Source organism: Staurois parvus, unplaced genomic scaffold (assembly GCF_062004578.1).
Source record: "Staurois parvus isolate SC_StPar_1 unplaced genomic scaffold, SC_StPar_1.0 ptg000025l, whole genome shotgun sequence".
NCBI classification, from domain to species: Eukaryota; Metazoa; Chordata; class Amphibia; order Anura; family Ranidae; genus Staurois; species Staurois parvus.
The window spans coordinates 25,030,518-25,050,618 of record NW_028317821.1 but is presented as its reverse complement, the minus strand read 5'-3'; the positions used below and the strand labels follow the sequence as shown (position 1 = coordinate 25,050,618).

The window sequence follows — 20,101 nt, the reverse complement described above, 5'->3', positions numbered from 1 at the left end:
CTAAATAATCCTTTCTCCCTAGGGTGGTTTCTTCCACCTTATCCGGGACATTGTACTTCATTCCCTCTTCCTTAATGAACAATGATTAAAATGAGATATTTTACTTGCCTTAAAATCCTTATACTTGATTTCAGTAAGGATCACCGTTCCCACCCCTCTGTCTTTTGATCACTCCCACTACTGCTTTTCCACAAAACTGAAGCATGATGGGAGTGTGATAGTTTTTACTGCCTGTTCAACATTTTTTTAGTTGCCAGTGTCCAACTTTCCTGAAGGTGGCAGGATATCTTAGAGGTTTGGAATTCCTTCTGACCCTGTGTCCCTCAAAGTGTTACTAATCCCATGACCCTGCGTTCACTATATCTGGTCTCCCACAGTACACAGAACATATAAATGCAATCATTTTAGTAAATATAAACTGCTAAATACCTTTTCTCATCAGTGATTACAGCAGTCTTGTGACTTCTATCAGTGTCCAGCAGAGCACTGGTTAAGGCTTGTAAGAGGAGTTTGTAATTTGTAATCCTGAATATGTCCCAAAGTCAGTGATAAGGTACAGTGCTGCTAGTAAAGAGAGCCCTGCATCTTCCAGATACAGTAGCATGTCATCAGCACAAAGGATAATTGTGTTAACTAGATTTGCAAGTCGAAGACCTCTAACGTGAGGATGAGGTCCTAAGGGCAATTGCCAGTGGTTCTACTGCTAGGGCATATAATAACGGGGAGAGTGGACACCCCTGGCGAGTACCTCTTGAGAGGGGGAGTAGGTTGGAGACCGTACCAATTAACCTGGATCCAGGCCACTGGGGCCTGATATAGAAGTTGAAGCCTTTTAATGAAATGTGGACCAAAACCATACCGGCGTAGGCATTCCCATAGATATTCCCATTCATCTGAATCAAAGGCCTTGGCAGAATCCACGCTGACCACTATGCAGGAACCAACAAAATTGTGTAAGGCCTGCAAATTCATAAATAGACGCCTACGGTTGAAAGTTGTGTTTTTGCTGAGCATAAAGCCAATTTGATCCAAATGGATTAAGGTAAGAATCATTTTTTAAGGCACAGGGCCAAGATTTTAGCTAGGATTTTTACATCTAATTGTAGGAGAGAGATGGGGCGGTAGGATTTGTGGAATAAGAGATCCTTACAAGGTTTGGGTATAAGTACTATCATAGCTTCCCTCATGGAAGATGGAAGAATTCCAAGGGGACTCTGTGTGATCCAGGAGCTTTAGAGTGTTCAAGGTGTGCGAGAGCTTTATCTACTGTATATCATTGGTGGTTATCAGGGTAGTTATCAGGTCAGTTGACCTGAGAGGGAGTGAGGGAGAGAAATGAAATTGTTTGTAAAAAGGAGATCAGGTCTTCAAAGGCATATTGAGTAGAAGAAGAGTAGAGGTTAGTGAAAAAGGTTTGAAATTCTGCTGTTACAAGGTCAGGGTCAATGAGTCATTGGCCTAATGTGTTTTGTAGAGTCACTACCACCGGTGGTTTGTGGTCTAGATGAGGCAGGTAAGCAAGAAATTTGCCAGCTCTCTCCCCATGTTCAAATACCCTTTGTTTACAAATGAAAATTTGGTGTTTGGTCCTCAAAGTGAAGATGATTAAGTAAGCAGGTTTACATCTTAACCAGGGAAGCAGCGTCCCCAGAGGGGTTCACTTGGAAGTTACTTTCTAAAGTTAATGAATGTTCTTCAGCCTGTTGGATCACCAATTTAGAGGATGCTTTGTATCTGGAGATGTAGGTCAACAAAATCAGTCTAGCATGGAGTTTATATGATTCTCAAACCACCCCAGTTGAGGCTGAACCCTGATTGGACTGGAAAAAGAATACCCATTCCTGCTGTATGGTCTCCATTTCAGGGAGAGCAGACAACCAAAAAGGGTTCAGCCTCCGCATACGAGCAAATGAAGGAACTTTGTAGATGGATGGTCACCCAGTAGGAGGAATAATCAGACATTACACAGGCACCAAAGCCCACATCACCTAGATTTGGGAGCAAAGATTTAGACTTAGGGATATAATCGATCCGTGATATGGTGGAGTGTGAGGCAGAAAACACTTATGTCGCTTCAAATTCCAAATTCAGCCAGGAGTCTACCAAATCTAGTGAAGGAAGATGAGGTGGGAGAAGGAGGATGGGGACCCACTTTGTCAAGAGAGAAATCTATGACCATATTAAAGTCGCCCAGCCATATAGGGGGTATTGGGGCATAAAGGCCAAACCATCATGCAACACAGAAAATTGAAATGGTAGAGGGACATAATACACTAACAACAGCACATCTATGCCACCAATCATGGCATTCAAGGAAAGGTACCTGCCCTGCTGATTTGATCGTAGCGACAAAAGCTGGAACTGTACTGTTTTTGCAATAAGAATTGTAACCCCTCGGGAGTGAGATGTATAAGGGTCCTGGTATACCAGCCTATCCAGGGTTTTATAAGGGTTAGTTGCATCTGGCCAGTAAGATACATTTCCACTAGGATAGATACATCTGTCCGTTGAGATTTAAGGTGGTTCAAGATTGCAGTGCGTTTAGGTTTTGCACGCAACCCTCTAACATTCAATGTTAGAAAATTTTATGAGGCCATAATAACATAAAGGTTGCATAAAGATACGATCAGATCAGAAGAGACTTGGGTATCAGTAACAATAGGAGATAACAATATAAGCATCACAAATATGACAATAGCAATTGGAGAATTAGCAGTTCATGTGAGTAAATTAGGAACACAGGGAGGCAGTCCGTAAGTGTAGGAGGCCTAGATTGTGGTATTCTAGGCATCATCGTACAGGAATAGTAAGGTGCCTCCGTGTGGAGGGACACTCCGTTTAAAGAGCTCAAATCAATAAAAATGTAAAAAAAACAAAAAGAACCAGAAAAAAAAAACAGGAGAAAAAAACTGTATCGTATAGCAAAAAACTATACACCTGGTGTTGCGGTGGACAAACTGAAGTGTAGGCTGGCCAGGGAAACAGTTCTTGAATTACAAAGAGGGACCTGACGAGTAATCCAAATCCCAGCAGTGCTTCAGCTGCTGGAGGAGCAATCAATTGCTGAAAAGCACACGGGCATGAGGTGCATGAAAATGAAGGGGAAAATGGGGGTGGGGGGGAATGAATCCATTGACATCCGACTGGGAAGTTTCCCAGGGTCTCCAAATAGAGGGGGGAGTATGTTGCATTGGGTAAGAAAATTCAAGGAAGAAATCAATGTCCGTGTTCACCAAAGGATGTGGTACAAAAAAAAGGGGGGGTGGGGGGAGAAATAAAAAGAAGTCACAAACCAGGGGCAGGGAGATCGGGGGGAATGGGAGAGACAGGAGAGGGCAGGAGGGAAGGAGACTCATGGGACCTGGTGTAGCGAAGGACTGTAATGTGGATATCCAATACAGCTAGCAGGAAGGACTTGCTGTACACTTTGGAAAGGCTCCGGTGCAGGCATCATGGAACGGCTTCAGGCTGGTGCAGGGCCTGCCATATCTTGACGTTCCAGCCACTCAAAGACTGCCTAGGAATCTTCAAAGTAATGCACTTTGTCATTGCCCACTACTTGTAACCTGGCCGTTTTTTATCCGTAGTTGGCGTTTGGCTTTGGTGAATTGGGCCCAGCGCCGGTGAACCTCCACGGAGAAGTCAGGGAACACCACCACATTTACATTGTCGAAGGGGATATTGACCTTCTCCCGGGTGAGGCGGAGGATGGTATCACGATCTCTGAAATTCAGAAATTTGGCACTGAAGGTGCTGGGGGGAACCCCAGTAGGTGGTGGTCTTGCAGCCAGGCGGTGGGCTCGTTGTAGTACAAAAGAGGTAGAGAAGGCCTGTCTGCCATAGGTGGTAGTGAGTAGGTTCTCCAGGAATGATGGATTGTTAGTGCCTTCTACACCCTCGGAGTCACACAAACTGGAGATTGCAGCGTTGAAGCTTGTGTTTCCATATCGTCCTGTTTTTGTAGGAGAGAGTGGACTTGATGTTGTAACCGTTCAATGGAGACCTATAATGGCGCGATGTCGTCTTCCATGTGGCTTATATGGCGTTCAGTCTCTGCAACCCTCTCTCTCGGTTTTTGGAAGTTTTGGCATATGAATGATATATCCACCTTCACTTCCTTGATTTTAGATGTTGGGGTACTCTCAAAGGTGGAAATCGCTTTCAGCACCTTCACCGGAGTGGTCAGATTCGGCAGACGATGCGACGCCATCTTCCCCAGTCGCATCTCTTTCTTCATGGCAAACCCTGTCCAGCTTACCGCTGGCGCTGGTGGATTTCTTGGGAGGTGACATCGCCAGATACTGAGTGGAGGTATAGAGCGGAGGCAAAGTTGGTGAATCATGGGCAGGTATTCCCCAGGATCAGTGAAACAGGATAAATCTCTAGTGGAACTCCCAGTTAGTGCACCCTTCACCATGCTGCTTCAGTCCACAGGTGGTGAGTAACTCTGAAGGCCTGGCTAGTAGCTCAGGACTTGAAATTTGAGCCCTGTAATATTAATTTATATATATATATATATATAAACATTTTTTTCCTTTTTTTTTTTTATAAGTGATTACTGTACTTCTAGCTGCATAAGAGGCTTGGAAAGGTGGAGAAAAAACTTTTTAACACATATACATAGTACAATTGACACAGGAAAACTACGAAAAATGTTGGGGTAACAGACTGTTTAAATAGGCCAGCCAATATAAAGTCTTTACCTCTTTGTAGGTGGCAGTAATACTTCACTTAACAGCTACTGTTATGACAGGAGATGTAGATATTATCACTCCTGTCTAGCAGAGTTTGCTGGTGTTCTGTAACTCAATCTATACAGCATTAAGAACCCTTATATCTAACATAAGTAAAATTGTTCAGTGACTATAACTATAATTATGTTTTCAATTTGCAGGGCTCTAAAGAAGAGATAATTAGGTGGGAAGAAGGCAAAAAGTGGCAATCTAAATTAGAAGGAATGCGCAGCAAACTACGTGATAAAGAAAAAGAAGCAGAGTCTCTGACAAAACAGCTGACAACCCTGAAAGAGCTATATTCCAAGTGAGTTTTTCAGGCAAGACACAAAGCTCATTTTGCTTTAGGGACCATATTCGTTTTGTCCACAGTGCGTCACTTTGAAGTGTTCTGTATGACCTCAATGTGTAGAAATAATTCTTTATAGGTAGTATATCCCCCCCCAGGTGAAGAAAAGCAGCTTGTTGCTATTTCATCCCCTTTATATACTCATCTGTACTACATAAATAGAAAAGTAGTACCGTAGAACATGCAGAAGGTATATAAAATATGAGCGTATATCAGAGAGGAGTTCCAAGTTAAAACGTAAATCCGCTATTTCTTCATTCTATCTGAGCCTAATAATTCCTGAAAGTCCTGGGTTTATGATCTAATCTGTGTTACTACTAAGAATTGTACCCACAGTTATAACTGGAAATCAAACATGCAGTATCATCTGCTATGAAAATCTGGTAAAACTGAACCACCAAAATCATAAGGATCACTTATCTGAGCATTTGTGCACTGTAAACACAAGCAGTTCATATGCTGTTTACAGAAAGTCTGGGGGAAGTGGGGACTCCGCCATGTTGCTTCAAGAAGGAATTCAAGCAGTCTTATTTTTATGAAAACAGGACGTATCCCTAATACTTATGTTCAGGATCTTACAGTGTGAAATTTAGCATTCTTAAATATCTGACATCCCAGTGCTGTTTTATTCATTCACATACAAAATTGTGTGGCAGGAAAATGGCTAGTGTAAAGCGGAACTAAACTGAAAAAAATAAAAATTGCTAGATATCCTATTTTTGTTAGAAGAGAAACGCATAGACTGTTCTATCAAAAAAACCTCTTTTACTTCCATCTACCATTTTTATTTTAGTGTACACTGCCTGTGGAGTATGCATGGGGCCATAAAGAGTGGCTGAATTCCTGAAGCTCAACTTTAAACTTTGTGGCAGTATGTCAGATAAAAAGGACATCAACAACAGACATGTTTTGGTCAATCCTGGCCTTAGTCTTTAGCAAGGTGTTACTAAACTGACTTACTTTTTTGGGTCTGTCCCCATTCTCACAAACAATACCTTGTACAAAGTGTGGATGAGAGTCAGATTCTCTATACAAAATAAAGCCAGCATATTCACTCAATTGTTGGAGCTGATTTTATGTTATTATATTGTTATGTATGATTATGATGGCCACAGTGTTGTTCTTTCACTGGCTTCCTTTTTTAAGGAGGTTTTGACACCAGTACACGCTTTGTATGAGGCTTTGTTATTAAGAATGGAAACGTTCATCTGCTTGTAAAGCATGAGTTTTTTTTATTTTAAATCTGTTTGAGATAATGATGCCATGTGATGATACAATTGTATTTTCAATTCTAGAGCTGACCAGGAAAAATTAATACTGCAAAAGAAACTGAAATCTCGTGGGGTTACTGTGGATCAAGTAGTTGGGGCCAGAACAGTAGAATCTGAAAGAGAGATTGAAGAACTCAGAAAAAAAAATAATGAATTGGAAAATGAGATTGCTTACATGAAGTATGTATCATTGGATTACACCAAACAAGGGAAGTGTTCTGTTTTACCTCCTGTTGTGTGGAGCTATTAGATTTGCTTTTATATGTATTCAAGAAAACTCTGGGTTTTGTACAAAATGTGAGAATGGACTTTCCAGACAGACATTAACTTTTGCTAATCCAGCCTTGGATGTGTGCAGTGCTTCTATTTTCTGAACTTACAGCTAAATGGATAGCTTATTCTAAAGCTTTCAGCAACCCTGTTGCTATAGTTAACTTTTTAAATTGACCCATATCTGAAAAAGATCTGGAAATACTCATGGTTTCTGCTGCCTGTGCCACTGAATGTTGCTTTGATCCTACATAATTTTCCAGAGAAGTCTGCAGGAAACTGACACTTTCAGGAGTTACGATATCACTTGTTCTTCCTTTTGATCCCCACATCCCTCTTGTATCATGTAATGGGAAGAGATCAGCAGGTCAGGGCATGCAGGAGATTGACATTCGTAGACATGTTGGTTCCTTGCAAATTTCAGAGGTTTTTAGAATTGCAGTGGTGTTTTGGCAGTGTGGTCATCAGTGAAGGTCAGTATTTTTACTGTTCTTTTACAGCTATGGCTTTATTAAAAATGTTTATGATAACATGATAGCATTTCTTAGGTATATAAAAGAAACCATACTGAATTCTAGGCTACATGGTGTAATATTAAATCAATTAATTACTAATTATTATATTGTATGTTGTTCATACAAGGCCAGATTAATTTCAAACTTTATGCTGTAAACATTAGAATGTGAGCTTTGGGTTATGCTGCAGCTCACAGGAGGATCGGACACTGGCAAAAATAAATAAACTTTAGGGCAGCCCAGGATAACCCCTCCAGCATGCTGCAGATTTTTGCTTGCATCCTAGCAGTATGGATGTCTTTTCTTGACCTATTTTATGCTAGCACTTGTTTTTTTCTTTGATTTTTTCTTTATTCAAGACTCCTCTACATCATCGCTGGAGCTTTGTCACTTTGATTGCAGCTATCCAGCATGGCCACCCTCAGCTTAATTTTTGAAGTACCACGTCTAGACCCCTCTGGACTGGACATTGATGGGATAACTCGGAAGTGACCTTCAGGCACTGGGTCCTGTGTGGTGTGCTTTCCAGTAACCATTATGTTAAAAGTTAGCAGCAAAAGTGCTTTCCCTTTTTGTATAGAAGTGTCTCATTCCCAAAGGGCAAGAATTAGCTGTGAAGCGCTTTCCCTTTGGTGAGAATTTTGTACAGAAGTAGCTCATTCCTGTTCTGGATATGGCCATGCCCTGTGATGTTTATTATACCGGTGATAGATGCACAACTGATAAGTATTTGGAAGCCCTTTCTAAAAGCCCTGTTCTCTGTGGAGGGTCCACCCAACATTCAATTGATGGAAGTCCTTTGTAAGAGATCTAACCACTACTGAGGTTGATCCCTTGCTTATTGGACAAATGGCTGTAACAAAAACCGTTTGTTGTGACAGTTTGCTGGAAGTGTCCAATCTCTCGCTATTTGCCAAATGTGCAAAAGTGCCACAGTTATTCACCAAGGTACTGGCTTCACCAAGGTATTGGCTATCCCATATACTTAGATGACCTCCCACTGAGAGAACAGTCATCACATACTCTTTTAGACAACATGTCTGTAACTGTCCAGAGGTTACAGTGATTTGGATGGATTTTGAGCCTTTAGAAATCATTGGTGAAACTGACTTATCTTTTGGTATGTCTTCCTATATTCCTAGACCACAAAAGTAACTTGAGACTCTTTGGTCTCAGATTTTGACTCTCCGTTCTATGAGTCATCCAGTTCCTCCCCTTTTGCATGGGACTGACAAGCCATTTGAGTCAGTTCTATTCATCCAGGTTCTCTCATGAGCTCTACAACTCAACATTTTGTCATTGTGGGACCTCTCGTTCCTGTGCCTGGACAGATTAATTAGTTTGGCACTGAGGACCATGTTGTCTCTAGCTCATTGGCTCAGGAATACAGATCTAGAGTCTGAGGGTCATCCAATCTGGATACAGTCCGACGGGGCCACAGTGGTGGAGGTACATTAGGATACAGACATCTTGCTGTGGCAGGAAATGTAGATTGAATTCTGTTCTGAGAAGAACTTTACATTCCTGACTTCTCTGCTGTGTACATTTTGGGCAGAAACAGTTGGCAGGAAGATCTCCACTGGCAGTGCCTGGAACCAGAGGAGGGCTCCTTACACCTACAGGTGCTCCAGGATCTGTGATGTGGGCCTCCTGGTCAGGTTCAACTCATAGTATAAGTACACCCTGATTAATGTTTTTCCCTACAGAAAAATTCTTCCTTCTCTGGTGTGCAGGATCTAGATGGAGGGTATTTCGGTGATTCTCAATACACAGACAAGGTGGATTTGGTATGCTAAACTGTTACGATTCATGGCAGACAAACTATGGGCTCTTCTGGATTGTCAGGATCTTTTGCCAAGGATTGACTTGCCATACTGCTTTACAGTCACTGGCTTTCTAGGTTCTGAGAGACAGGAGCATTTTTTAGTCTGTGATTCCTATTATTAAAGCTAGGATGTCGACTTCTCACAAGCTCTATCATTACTTGGTGTGAGTGATTGGTCTTCCGATCCAAGAGTTTCTTTGTGGGATAAATTCTCTACTTTCTTGCAGCTGGGTATGGACTAGTGAGTGGAAGGCCTTGGAATAAAAAGGAAAAATTTGAAAAAAAAAAATTTCTTTCAGTTTGTTTCTAAAGCTGCTTTGTTTTTTTTTTACAGAAAAAAAAAAAAGAGTATTGAATATGTTCTTTTACAATGATAAATAATATATCTTTGACATGGTATTCAAACTATATAATATGAAGACCTTAATTAAAGATTTCTGAGGCTTTTATTTAAAGTCCTAAATTATTGCAAGTTCTCTCAGATGAAGGCAAGCAAATCCTGGAATACAATTCAAGTAACACTGTACTTCTCAATGCAGTTCTCAAGCAAGAGAAATATGCATTTCTGCCACTAGGGGGCACAACAGGGGAACGGTTTCAGTTTAGTTTGCTTGTGGTCTCCATCTTGTGCCACCTACAAGTGGGCCTCTCAGGCCTTAATTTACAGATAAGAGGGTATATTTGCCTGACAAATTAGTTTATCTTTATGACCTTTAAATGATTTCTATAAATGTTCTCCATCACAGAAAAATGTTTTCCTATAGTCTGGTCGGAAATTTTCTCTTTTCCTCCTCTCAGTAAAATGGTGAAAACAACATCTAGAGTTTGGAAACATTTCCACAGTGCAGTTGCTGCTGAGAGCAAAGCTGTGAATTGCAAATATTGTGAGAGGAAATATTTTTTTTGGAAAAAATAAGGAAAATAAGTTTTTTGGGGGGGTTTTTTACCCATGGCTTCAAAATTTCCAGAAATTTTACATCTCTAGTCTGGACCAGCATTTTACTCTCAGCACTTGAAAGGGCAGATCTCTGCCCTTTTTGTTTAGGGATCACTGGCCCAGTCCACTCTTTAGTTAAGACCTTTGTACAGGGGGTTGGCAGACCATCACCCAAGGCTCTGGTCTCAAGAACTGGGTTCCATCCTTTCTTGCCAAGGTGTACCCTAATAGACCCATGAGTGCTTCTTGAGCTTTTTGGAATGAAGTAATTTTTTTTCCCAGATTTTCAAGGCTGCCACCTGGTCTTCTGTTCACATGCTTAATACATTCTATAAAGGAGATCAGTTTCTGCATAAGGTCTTTCAGGTGGCTCTTTGGAGCTGCAGCAGGTTCCCAGTTTTCTGTAGGTTTTCTTGGGCCTGTACGCAACTATTTGATGTGTTACCAAACAATTAGTTGGACGTTTTTTGAACATTCTGAAATTTGAAGACTTCCTGTGTCCCTCAACAGAAGAGAAAGAAAAAAGTATTTTTAGATTAACCAAAAAATCAGTTTCTTGGAGTTCGTTGTTTATGATAATGTTCTTGTTATTGCTTTGCTAAAAACTGAGGCATGTTCATTGTAGGAGGGTCTTTCCTGGGTCGACCCACAGTTTGTTTGTTTTTTTTTTTTTATTTGCCAGTGTTCATTCCCCTTGTAGGTGGCAGTGTAACTGGAAGGTTAAAGACTTCCCTTGTTACTCAAAAGTCTACAGGGAAAGAATTTTGCATTGACATCATTTTAATTGTTTTCTGGAATGATCAGTCCTCTGCACTCTGTACATTATTTACTTCTGACCCCTGCATTCTGCGTTGCTCCAGACTTATGCTTTCTATGCATTATTTACTCCTGCCTTCTGCTGTCTCTTTGTTACTTGCTCTTGGCCTCTGATTTCTGTTTGTTACTCCTCAACACTGCTCTATCTGTGTTACTGACCTGTTCTCTCCTTGCTTTACTCACATCTAGTTGCCGTAGTGTACGTTACTTACTTCTGACCTCCGCACTCTGTGTGGTACTTCAACCTCTAAACTTTGTGTTACTTATTCCCGACCCCTGAACTCTTGCTTGCTCTTGACCTCTACACTTTGTGTGGTATTTACTCCTGACCTGACCTTTGCTCTCACTGCATTACTTGCTCCTGACTTCTGCACTCTCTGTAATACTGCTCATCTAAAATTATGTCAATGCTGTCTCGACAATACTTACTCCTGACCATGCCTTCTGTGCATTACTTATGTCTGACTGCTGCAGTCTGTGTGTTACTTAATCTTGACCCCTGCCCTCTCTGCATTACTTACTTCTGACCTCTACACTTTCTGCATTACTGCTGACCTGACCTCTGTTATCTCTGTTACTTGCTTCTGATTCTCTGTTCTTTGTGCATTAGTTACCCCTAACCCCCTTACTCTGTGCACTAATGACCCCTGATCTGTGCACTACTGACCCCTGATCTCTACACTACTGACCCCTGATCTCTACATTACTAACTCCTGACCCCTGCACCCTGTGCATTATTTATTGTTGACTCCTGCAATCTGTGGGTTGCCTACTAATAATCCTTGCAATGTATGCGTTACTCACTCCTGACCACATTTAGCTGCGGTGCATTACACACACTGCATCATTCCTCTGTTCATGGTGCCCAAGCATACTTTCTTTATACCTTGAATGTTATGCTTCTTGTTCCAAAAGTCTGTGATCAGTTGTTTCAGGGCATGTTAAAATTTGGGGTGTGATTTTGTGGGTGTAGCTACAAATAGGGGTGTGTTTTCTTAGGTGTGTTTAGTAGGGTGTCCACAAAATTGATTGTGAAAATCTGGTAACCTTACATTTTTTGGAAAAGTTTAACATTTGCTAGATAGGGTTTTGAGAACTTCTGAAAAATTCATGACTCAAGGACATCCTGAAAAATAATAGGTTGGAGACTTAATGGACTGGTTTGGAGAAATATAATCATTTTCTTTGCGCTGATTTAGTGAGACTTCAGCTTTGGTTTAAATGGGTGACAGAATATGAAATCAAATATAATTTCTAAAAATATCACCTTGACCTATACTTAGCGGCTTGGTAATAACAAGAGTAGATAAGATAGATTGGTGTGAGGAATTGGTATTAGTCCAAATGAGAATTATCTGCTTATTTTGCTACAGTCACCAAACCTATGGCCTGTGCTGCTTCCAAGCCTATGGAATTTTCCTTTAAAATCTGTTTGGTAACGCTAACAGTCCATCATTGACTCTGTTGACATCTACATCCTGGTTTCTTCTATTGTAAAAACTGTAGATGTATTTAAAAAATAAGATGAGTTAATGAAATCTACCATAGCTAGCCGTATGTCACACAGTTCATTCTGATATTGTATAACCCTCCCATCAATCTGTCCTATAAAGTCACTGCACACGTTAGACACATTGTGAAAAATCAACCTTTCTTGTTATAATGGGCTTAAGAATAACAGCTTTAATGCATCAGTGGAATTAATTTGCCAGGTTAATGTCTGAAGAATAGAGGGTACCAACAATTCTTGAACTAATTAGAGGCATTACACTCTGATGCACAATGTAATAATTTGGTTGGGAAAATCTAACCTTTGCAAGCAGGCTGGGAAATTTATTATTATTAACCTTGTTTCAAAGTAACATATACAAGGAGGAAAGAAAGTACTGCTCTTCAGCACTTGCTTTGTCAAGCAGGCTTAGACCTTTCAAGGATTTGTTAAACTGAGAAAGTTTAAAAGAGCATATAAACTTTAGTCTCGCTCGATTTTCGTTCACATTATTTTTAACTGAATGCAGCTAGAAAGAATAAGATTTTAAAGCATTTTTTTTTCTTTTTTTTGAATGTGGTCATAGAACAAAGCAAGCATTACCTCGTGATTCCATAGTAGATGAACTGCACTTAAAAAATCGATACCTGCAAGAAAAGCTTCACGCATTAGAAAATCAGCTCTCAAGGGAAAATCTGTCCAGGCCTTCTGTAAGTATTCAGTTTTTTTTTTCATTTTTTGACATAAATTGCGTGATATTTAATTTGCTTTTTTTTATATCTTTTGAAAGTTAAGATTATCTTTTCAGTCCCCTTGGTTACTTTCAAGAATATCCTGAATTACCCTCATTTTAAATACTACTCATTTTATATGTCATATCTGGTCATTTCTAGTATTCTGTGTTCTGAAGATGTTTGGATTGGCAACTTAATAGTTATCTCTTTTATTACTTTTTTTTTCCCCCCAATGAGATTTTATTAAATTTAAGTATAAAATAGGGGGAAAAAAGGAACACAGATCATGTAGGTACAATCACATCTAGTATTGCATCTAGAGTAAGAGTTATACATCATAACAAAAAAAGATAAATATTACAAAACCAAGGTAAATCTACAAAGTAATTATAAATTAATACATACCCAGAAATAGTATTGATTTAAAAACGAACTATAAAATAATGTATAATTCCTCGAATAATTCTGCAAATTGGGATTGATATATTCATAAAATGGTATGGTATGAAAAGAGAGAGAGAGAGAGAGAGAGAAATGAAAGTCAGGGAAGAGGTTTGTTACAAGGATCAATCAGGTGGATGTTGATACCAATAAATAAATAATTCATATATGCCACAAAGACCTATAAACGTTCACTTGGAGATATGATTCAATCCATGGGGACCAGACTTATAAAATATATGAATTTTGTCATAAACAGTGGCAGTCTATTTTTTACGAGTCATGTATTTCATCCTTTACATTTGACTTGAGTAGATATTGGTAAATAGGACCACCACACCTTTGCTAGGGTTTGTTTTGGTCGTTGGTGCAGTTGGGTGGTGTCAAGTTTAACCACTTGCCTACTGGGTACTTTCACCCCCTTCCTCCCCAGGCCAATTTTCAGCTTTCAGCGCTGTCGCACTTTGAATGACAATTGCCTGGTCATGCAACACTGTACCCAAACAACATTTCTATTGTTTTTTTGAAACAGTTATAGCTTTCTTTTGGTGGTATTTAATCATCTCTGGGGCTTTTATTATTTGCTAAACAAACTAAAAAAGTCTGAAAATTTTGAAAATAAACCCAATTTTTTTCTTAGTTTCTGCTATAAAATTGTGTAAATAAGTAATTTTTCTCCTTCAATGATATGTGCTAATGAGGCTGCAATGATGGGCACTGATAGGCGGCACTCATGAGGAGGCACTGGTAGGTGGCGCTGATGGGCATTGACAGGCATCACTGATGGGCACTGAAAGGTAGCACTTATATATGGCACTGATAGGTGGCACTGATTGGCACTGATAGACGACACTGATTGGCACTGATAGGTGACACTGACTGGCACTGAAAGGCAGCTCCGATGGGCAGTGATGTGTGGCATTGATGTGCACTGGTAGGCACTGATATGTGGCATTGATGTGCACTGATGGGCACTTACAGGTGGCATTGATGGGCACTGACAGGTGGCACTGATGGGTCTACACTGATCATCAGTGCCCTGATGATCAGTGTAGATGTATCCTCTGAGGAATGCCGATTACTGGCTCTCCTCTCCTCAGTTTGAGGAGAGAACTGCCGATAACCGGCATTTCCTTGTTTACATGTGATCAGCTGTTATTGGACACAGCTGATCACATGACAGAGCCGACATCATTGGCTTTTTACTCTGACTGGAGATCTACTGTGTCCCAGTAACACAGCGCACCACTGATTGCCGCACGCCCCCGGGGGTGCAAATGCGCAGTTAGAGTGGGAGGACATCATATGACGATGAAATACTCGTAACTTCCGGTTTCTTAGACTGTGATGTAATGATTGGCACCATTACGGTCTCCAGTCAGCTCTATGGTGAGCTGGCAGATACAACGGCTGCATTCTCGGGTTCCCCCGATGGCATGGGAGTGCCCGAGATGACGTGGAAGGCAGAGGGCGGGTATCTAGTCCACTAGGATTGCTTTTACATAAAAGCCGATTACCGGCTGAAAAATACGATACCAGGATGATGCCCACAGCTGCAGGCATCATCTGGGTATAACCACTCAAAGTCCAGTGATGTACCAGTACGCCGCTAGTCCTTGTTTGGTATATATGCTGTGTTTTTTGTTTTTATTTTTATTTAATGCAGCCTGTGGGATGAATGAAAAAAAGGAAGTCATCTCTGCCAAAAAAAAGTGTGTGATATGCCCACCATTAGAATATGCCGCCCTGCATCCACCCACTTCTAATGGTGGGCACACATGAAATGTTCTTTTTTTTTTATGTTCAGCCCATGAAAAAAAAGAACAGATTCCTTTGATCACATTTATCGATGTGGATGAAGAAATTTCTGCCAAAAATTTTTAAAATATATGCCAAAGCATAGGGGTGATCCACCCACTGGCCACCCCAGGCCCCCAAGCTTGGGCATATATGCTGTTTTTTAACTGTGGATGAAAAATCTCATCCAGAAGTGCTGCACGCACTTATGTAAATTCTGTGAGCAAGACCCTGTTGCTGTCAGAATAACAGATCGGTGCTCCAGATGAATATAATTCCTGCAAAGAAAACCACAATGGTTAACAATAAAACAGTAACTCAATAAAAAATTTTTTTTTATTGAAATATGTGTCAAAAAATATTATTAAATATATATGCTGAAGCATAGGGGCGATCCACCCACTGGCCACTCTAGGCCCCTATGCTTGGACATCTATCTTCTTTTTTAACTGTAATGAAAAATCTCATCCAATAGTGCTGCACACATTTATGTATATTCTGAGAGCAAGACCTCGTTGCTGTCAGGATAAACAGATTGGTGCTGCAGCTGAATGGCATTCCTGCAAAGAAAACAGCAATGGGTAAAGCAGAGTTCCATTCACCCTGTCAAAAAATAAAAGTCAGCAGCTACAAAAACTGTAGCTGCTGACTTTTAAAAAAAACAGCCACTTACCTGTCCCTCAGTCCTGCGATGTGTCCCCCACAGCCCGTTTCACCAGCCGTCCTGTATTTCAGGAGGCCGGCAAGCTATCACAGCCTGGTGCCCACTGCGCATGCGCGAGTAGCTCTGCGCTTCATGAATGGTCCTGTAGTCTTCTGGGACCTGTCACATGTCCCAAAAGACTACAGGGAGGGAGGGAGGACACCTTCCGCTTCCAATCGCCTAGGTGATCGGACCGGAAGTGGTAGCAGGCACCTGTCAAATACTGGTACCCGCTCCCCCCGCCCCCCAAAGGTGCCAATCTTTAATGGGGAGCAGTACTTAAAGCGGAACTTCCCCTTTTGGGTGGAGCTCCGCTTCAATAATAAAACAGTAACTCAATCAAACAACTTTTTGTTTTTTTATCTTTTTTTTTCACTTTTTTATATCTTTTTTTTTTTTTTTTTTTTTACATATATATAATTTTTTTTTTAACTTTTTTTTTTAAAAAACTAACATCCAGATGGTAGGGTCTCTCAAAATGCCACAGCCAGTTTCCTGACTACCTGACATCATTCGAGACCCTCTGTATATATGTGCCCTAGACTGTGCCATGCTTTACTAGTCCGCTAGTATATGGTAGCGACCAAAGCAGTCTTTGAGGCAGAGACCAGGTTAGCCAGGACAGGAGGGACAAAAAAGCGGCTGTCACGTCTAATTCCGTGTCTGCTACAGACACTGCATCTTTTTTAGGGTGTCTTTTGGATTGGAGTACCAGGAATAGCATTGGGAAAATGCCTCTCATGCAGCTGGCTCACTGCATCTGAGTTGAGGGTTTGGGCCACAGCACCTTCTGGATACAAAAGTACGGCTTCTTCATCTGGCTGTTGAAGTCCACCCCTCTCATGTTAAGGTTATATTCGTGGACACAGAGGGACTTCTCAACAACACCAGCTGTCGTGGAAATTTGGATGGTCATGTCTGCGTGAAAACATCCCGTTTGTCCTTCCACTTCACTGCAAGCAATTAATCGTTTTTCAAGCAGGCTTTCTCCCCCTTTCTAAGACATGTATTTACAAGCATGGTGCCAAATGCTCCAATTCCAAGACTGTATAAATGTCTAAATATTGGCACGCTTGTATAAAAATTGTCCATGTATAAGTGGTACCCCATATGGAAAAAGTTTGGGACCTGGTGTCACCCTATCTTGGCACTGCTCCCCATGTAGTCTGGGCATCTGGGGGCTCCATGTGACTATCTTTTTCCTCATAAATCCGAAAATTACATGTATAGCCTGTTACCTTCTCACGGGTCTTCTACATTCTGACCCCATATCTGGGACGCTTGCTGGGGAGAAATTGTTTGAATGCAAGGCAGCCAGAAAAACTAATTAGGGACTCATCAACACAGATGTTTTGCTCGGGAGTATACATATCTGCAAAGTTTTGGTTAAGGTGATTTATAAGGGGCTGAATTTTGTGGAGCCTATCATATTCAGGGCCACCTCGAGGACAACAGTGTATTGTCACTGAAATGCATAAATTGCATTATATTTATATTCTCATATCTATACCTGGCCATGGCAGCAGAGAACATGGGCATATGATGAATCAGGACCTGTGGACCAACACAACCGCAATTCTTTTTTTTTTTTTTTTAGTAATGCCCATGTTGAGGGCTAGGCCCAAAACAACTTTAAATTCGGAAACTGTAATAGGTTGGCAAATGGTTGGCAAGGTTTGAATTTGGGTTAGCAATGATAAATTGTTGTGCATATAAATTGCTTTGATCCACAATCAATTCATACAGATCTTCTGTGAAAAACAGCTCCAACAAATCAAGGGGAGTAATTAAATTTGCTGTTTCCACCTGAATTCTGGGTTGGGCAGTGAATGGGGGAAGTTTGGGTGCTGCAGAATTTGAGGGCTGCCAATCAGGATTTGCAAGCACACCCGGCACTATGCTCTACCACCCTGTGTGTGAATTCTTGGTGGCTGCGGGACAATACTTGTGCTCACCCCAGCACCAGCTTGTACTGCACTTATGGGACTCGCCAGGTAACCAAGTGATACTGCAGTGCTATTATGTAAAAGACCAGGATGTACTAGGCTGCTGGTGCTCGCCAGTTCACCAAAAGGTAGAGTGGCACTAGTACTGGCACTCTGCTGCATATGAGAATCATCATGCAATTGTACCACCTCAGCAACCTGGGAATGGGGTTGGGTAAGCCTGACCTTAGCAGTGACCGCTACTCCATCATCTGCGCTATCTGTCAGGGTGTCATTGCTGTCTACAGGTTTGTATTGTGAGCTTGATTCTGTCAGTGAGGCTTCCACTTTGCTCTCATCTGACATGATCAGAATCCTATACCTTTCTTTGGACATTTTGTCACTAAATTTACAGGTATCTAGTGTGACTCATGGGAAAAAGAGCACCTGGCTGTCAGGGACTGCTTGAACTGCCACAAAAAATTTACCTGTTAGTGAAAGCAGAGGTCAAGCCTCATCCTGCTAACCCTGCAACTTTGTGTGCAATGTATCAAGTGACAGTTATCTACTGACACTGCACTTGCTGGGGGAGAAGGGGAGGGGGATTAAGCGTAGGGGCTAAACCAGCAATGGGCAAACTACGGTCCGCGGGACGTATACGGCCCGGCAGACCTTTTAATCCGGCCCGCGGAGCTAGGCTCCCGCTAGGCTCCTCTCACAGTCCTCCCTGAAGACCGGTGTAGCGTGAAAATCTGTCTCCTATGAGGATCTGTCCCCCTCGACGTATCTGCGCATGTGCCGGAGATCGCCGATCGGCTGCTAATGCCTGAAACTGGCACATGCGCAGATACGTCGAGGGGGACAGATCCTCATAGGAGACAGATTTTCATGCTACACCGGAAGGGCGTGGGAACATGGCGAGAGGAACGCGCGGAGCAAAGGTAAGTGAATTGACACAGGGGGGACTTGGGGACTTAATATGGGGGATGAATTAATATGGGGAATGAATTACTATGGGGGATGAATTACTATGGGGGATGAATTACTATGGGGGATGAATTACTATATGGGGGATGAATTATTATGGGGGATGAATTACTATATGGGGGATGAATTACTATATGGGGGATGAATTACTATGGGGGATGAATTACTATGGGGGATGAATTACTATATGGGGGATGAATTACTATATGGGGGATGAATTACTATGGGGGATGAATTACTATATGGGGGATGAATTACTATGGGGGATGAATTACTATATGGGGGATGAATTACTATATGGGGGATGAATTACTATGGGGGATGAATTACTATATGGGGGATGAATTACTATGGGGGATGAATTACTATATGGGGGGTGAATTACTATATGGGGGATGAATTACTATATGGGGGATGCATTACTATGGGGGATGAATTACTATGGGGGATGAATTACTATATGGGGGATGAATTACTATGGGGGATGAATTACTATATGGGGGATTAATTACTATGCTTACTATGGGGGAATATTACTATACTTACTATGGATGACACATACACATCATTCATCTACTCTTGGTCCGGCCCCCGGGTCCAATATATAAACCCATTGCGGCCCTCAAGTCAAAAAGTTTGCCCACCCCTGGGCTAAACGCAGGTGCCGGGGCTGATCCTGCTAATGCTGAGTTTTTCGGGACACTATACTATTGTGATCGCTGGTATAGTTCTGATCAGATCAGATAAAATTGATCCATTCAGACACGATACTAGCAATGGAAGTTTATTGTATATGTGAGCTTGTTCCTGGCAATCAGAGGGTTAAATGTGATGACTGATGTAGTGGCGGGCATTCTGATGCAATCTGGGAGGGATGCTAATGCTTGCTGAAGTCGCCTGTGATACTAATACAGTGATCAGTAAAAAAAAAAAAATCTTTACACTTACACTGTACTAATGACACTGGTGACAGGGCAGTGAAGGAGTTAACTGGGGTGATCAGGGGGTTAAATGTGCCCTATATATACTTTTACTGTAAGGTGTAGTGCTCCAGGGAGAGAAGACTGCATAATTTCCTGTGCCTGTGTAATGTAAACACAGGCACAGGAAGATCTGTGATGGGGCAGAGATCTCTCAGCAGATCCAGGCCTGAATCTGCTAACTGATTGGTGCTACACCAAATCACAACACCGCCAGTTTTGCAGGCGTGTGCATGCGCCCCTTACCCATGATCACGGTGGTAGCTCGGATCACGTGTGTGTGTGTATATGTGTGTGTGTGTGTGTGTGTATGTATGTGTGTGTATATG

The 20,101-nt window shown here is 41.5% G+C and overlaps 1 protein-coding gene across 1 annotated transcript in view; it reads left to right on the top strand.

Moving 5' to 3' along the window:
* The window catches only part of CEP290 (centrosomal protein 290), a 239,857-nt gene that overhangs the window by 168,541 nt on the left and 51,215 nt on the right, over positions 1–20,101 (top strand). Inside the window, exons 41-43 of the mRNA XM_089652468.1 lie at positions 4,895–5,040; positions 6,378–6,533; positions 12,792–12,915. Of these exons, the coding sequence (XP_089508594.1) occupies positions 4,895–5,040; positions 6,378–6,533; positions 12,792–12,915 (426 nt within the window). The remainder of the gene's footprint in view (positions 1–4,894; positions 5,041–6,377; positions 6,534–12,791; positions 12,916–20,101) is intronic.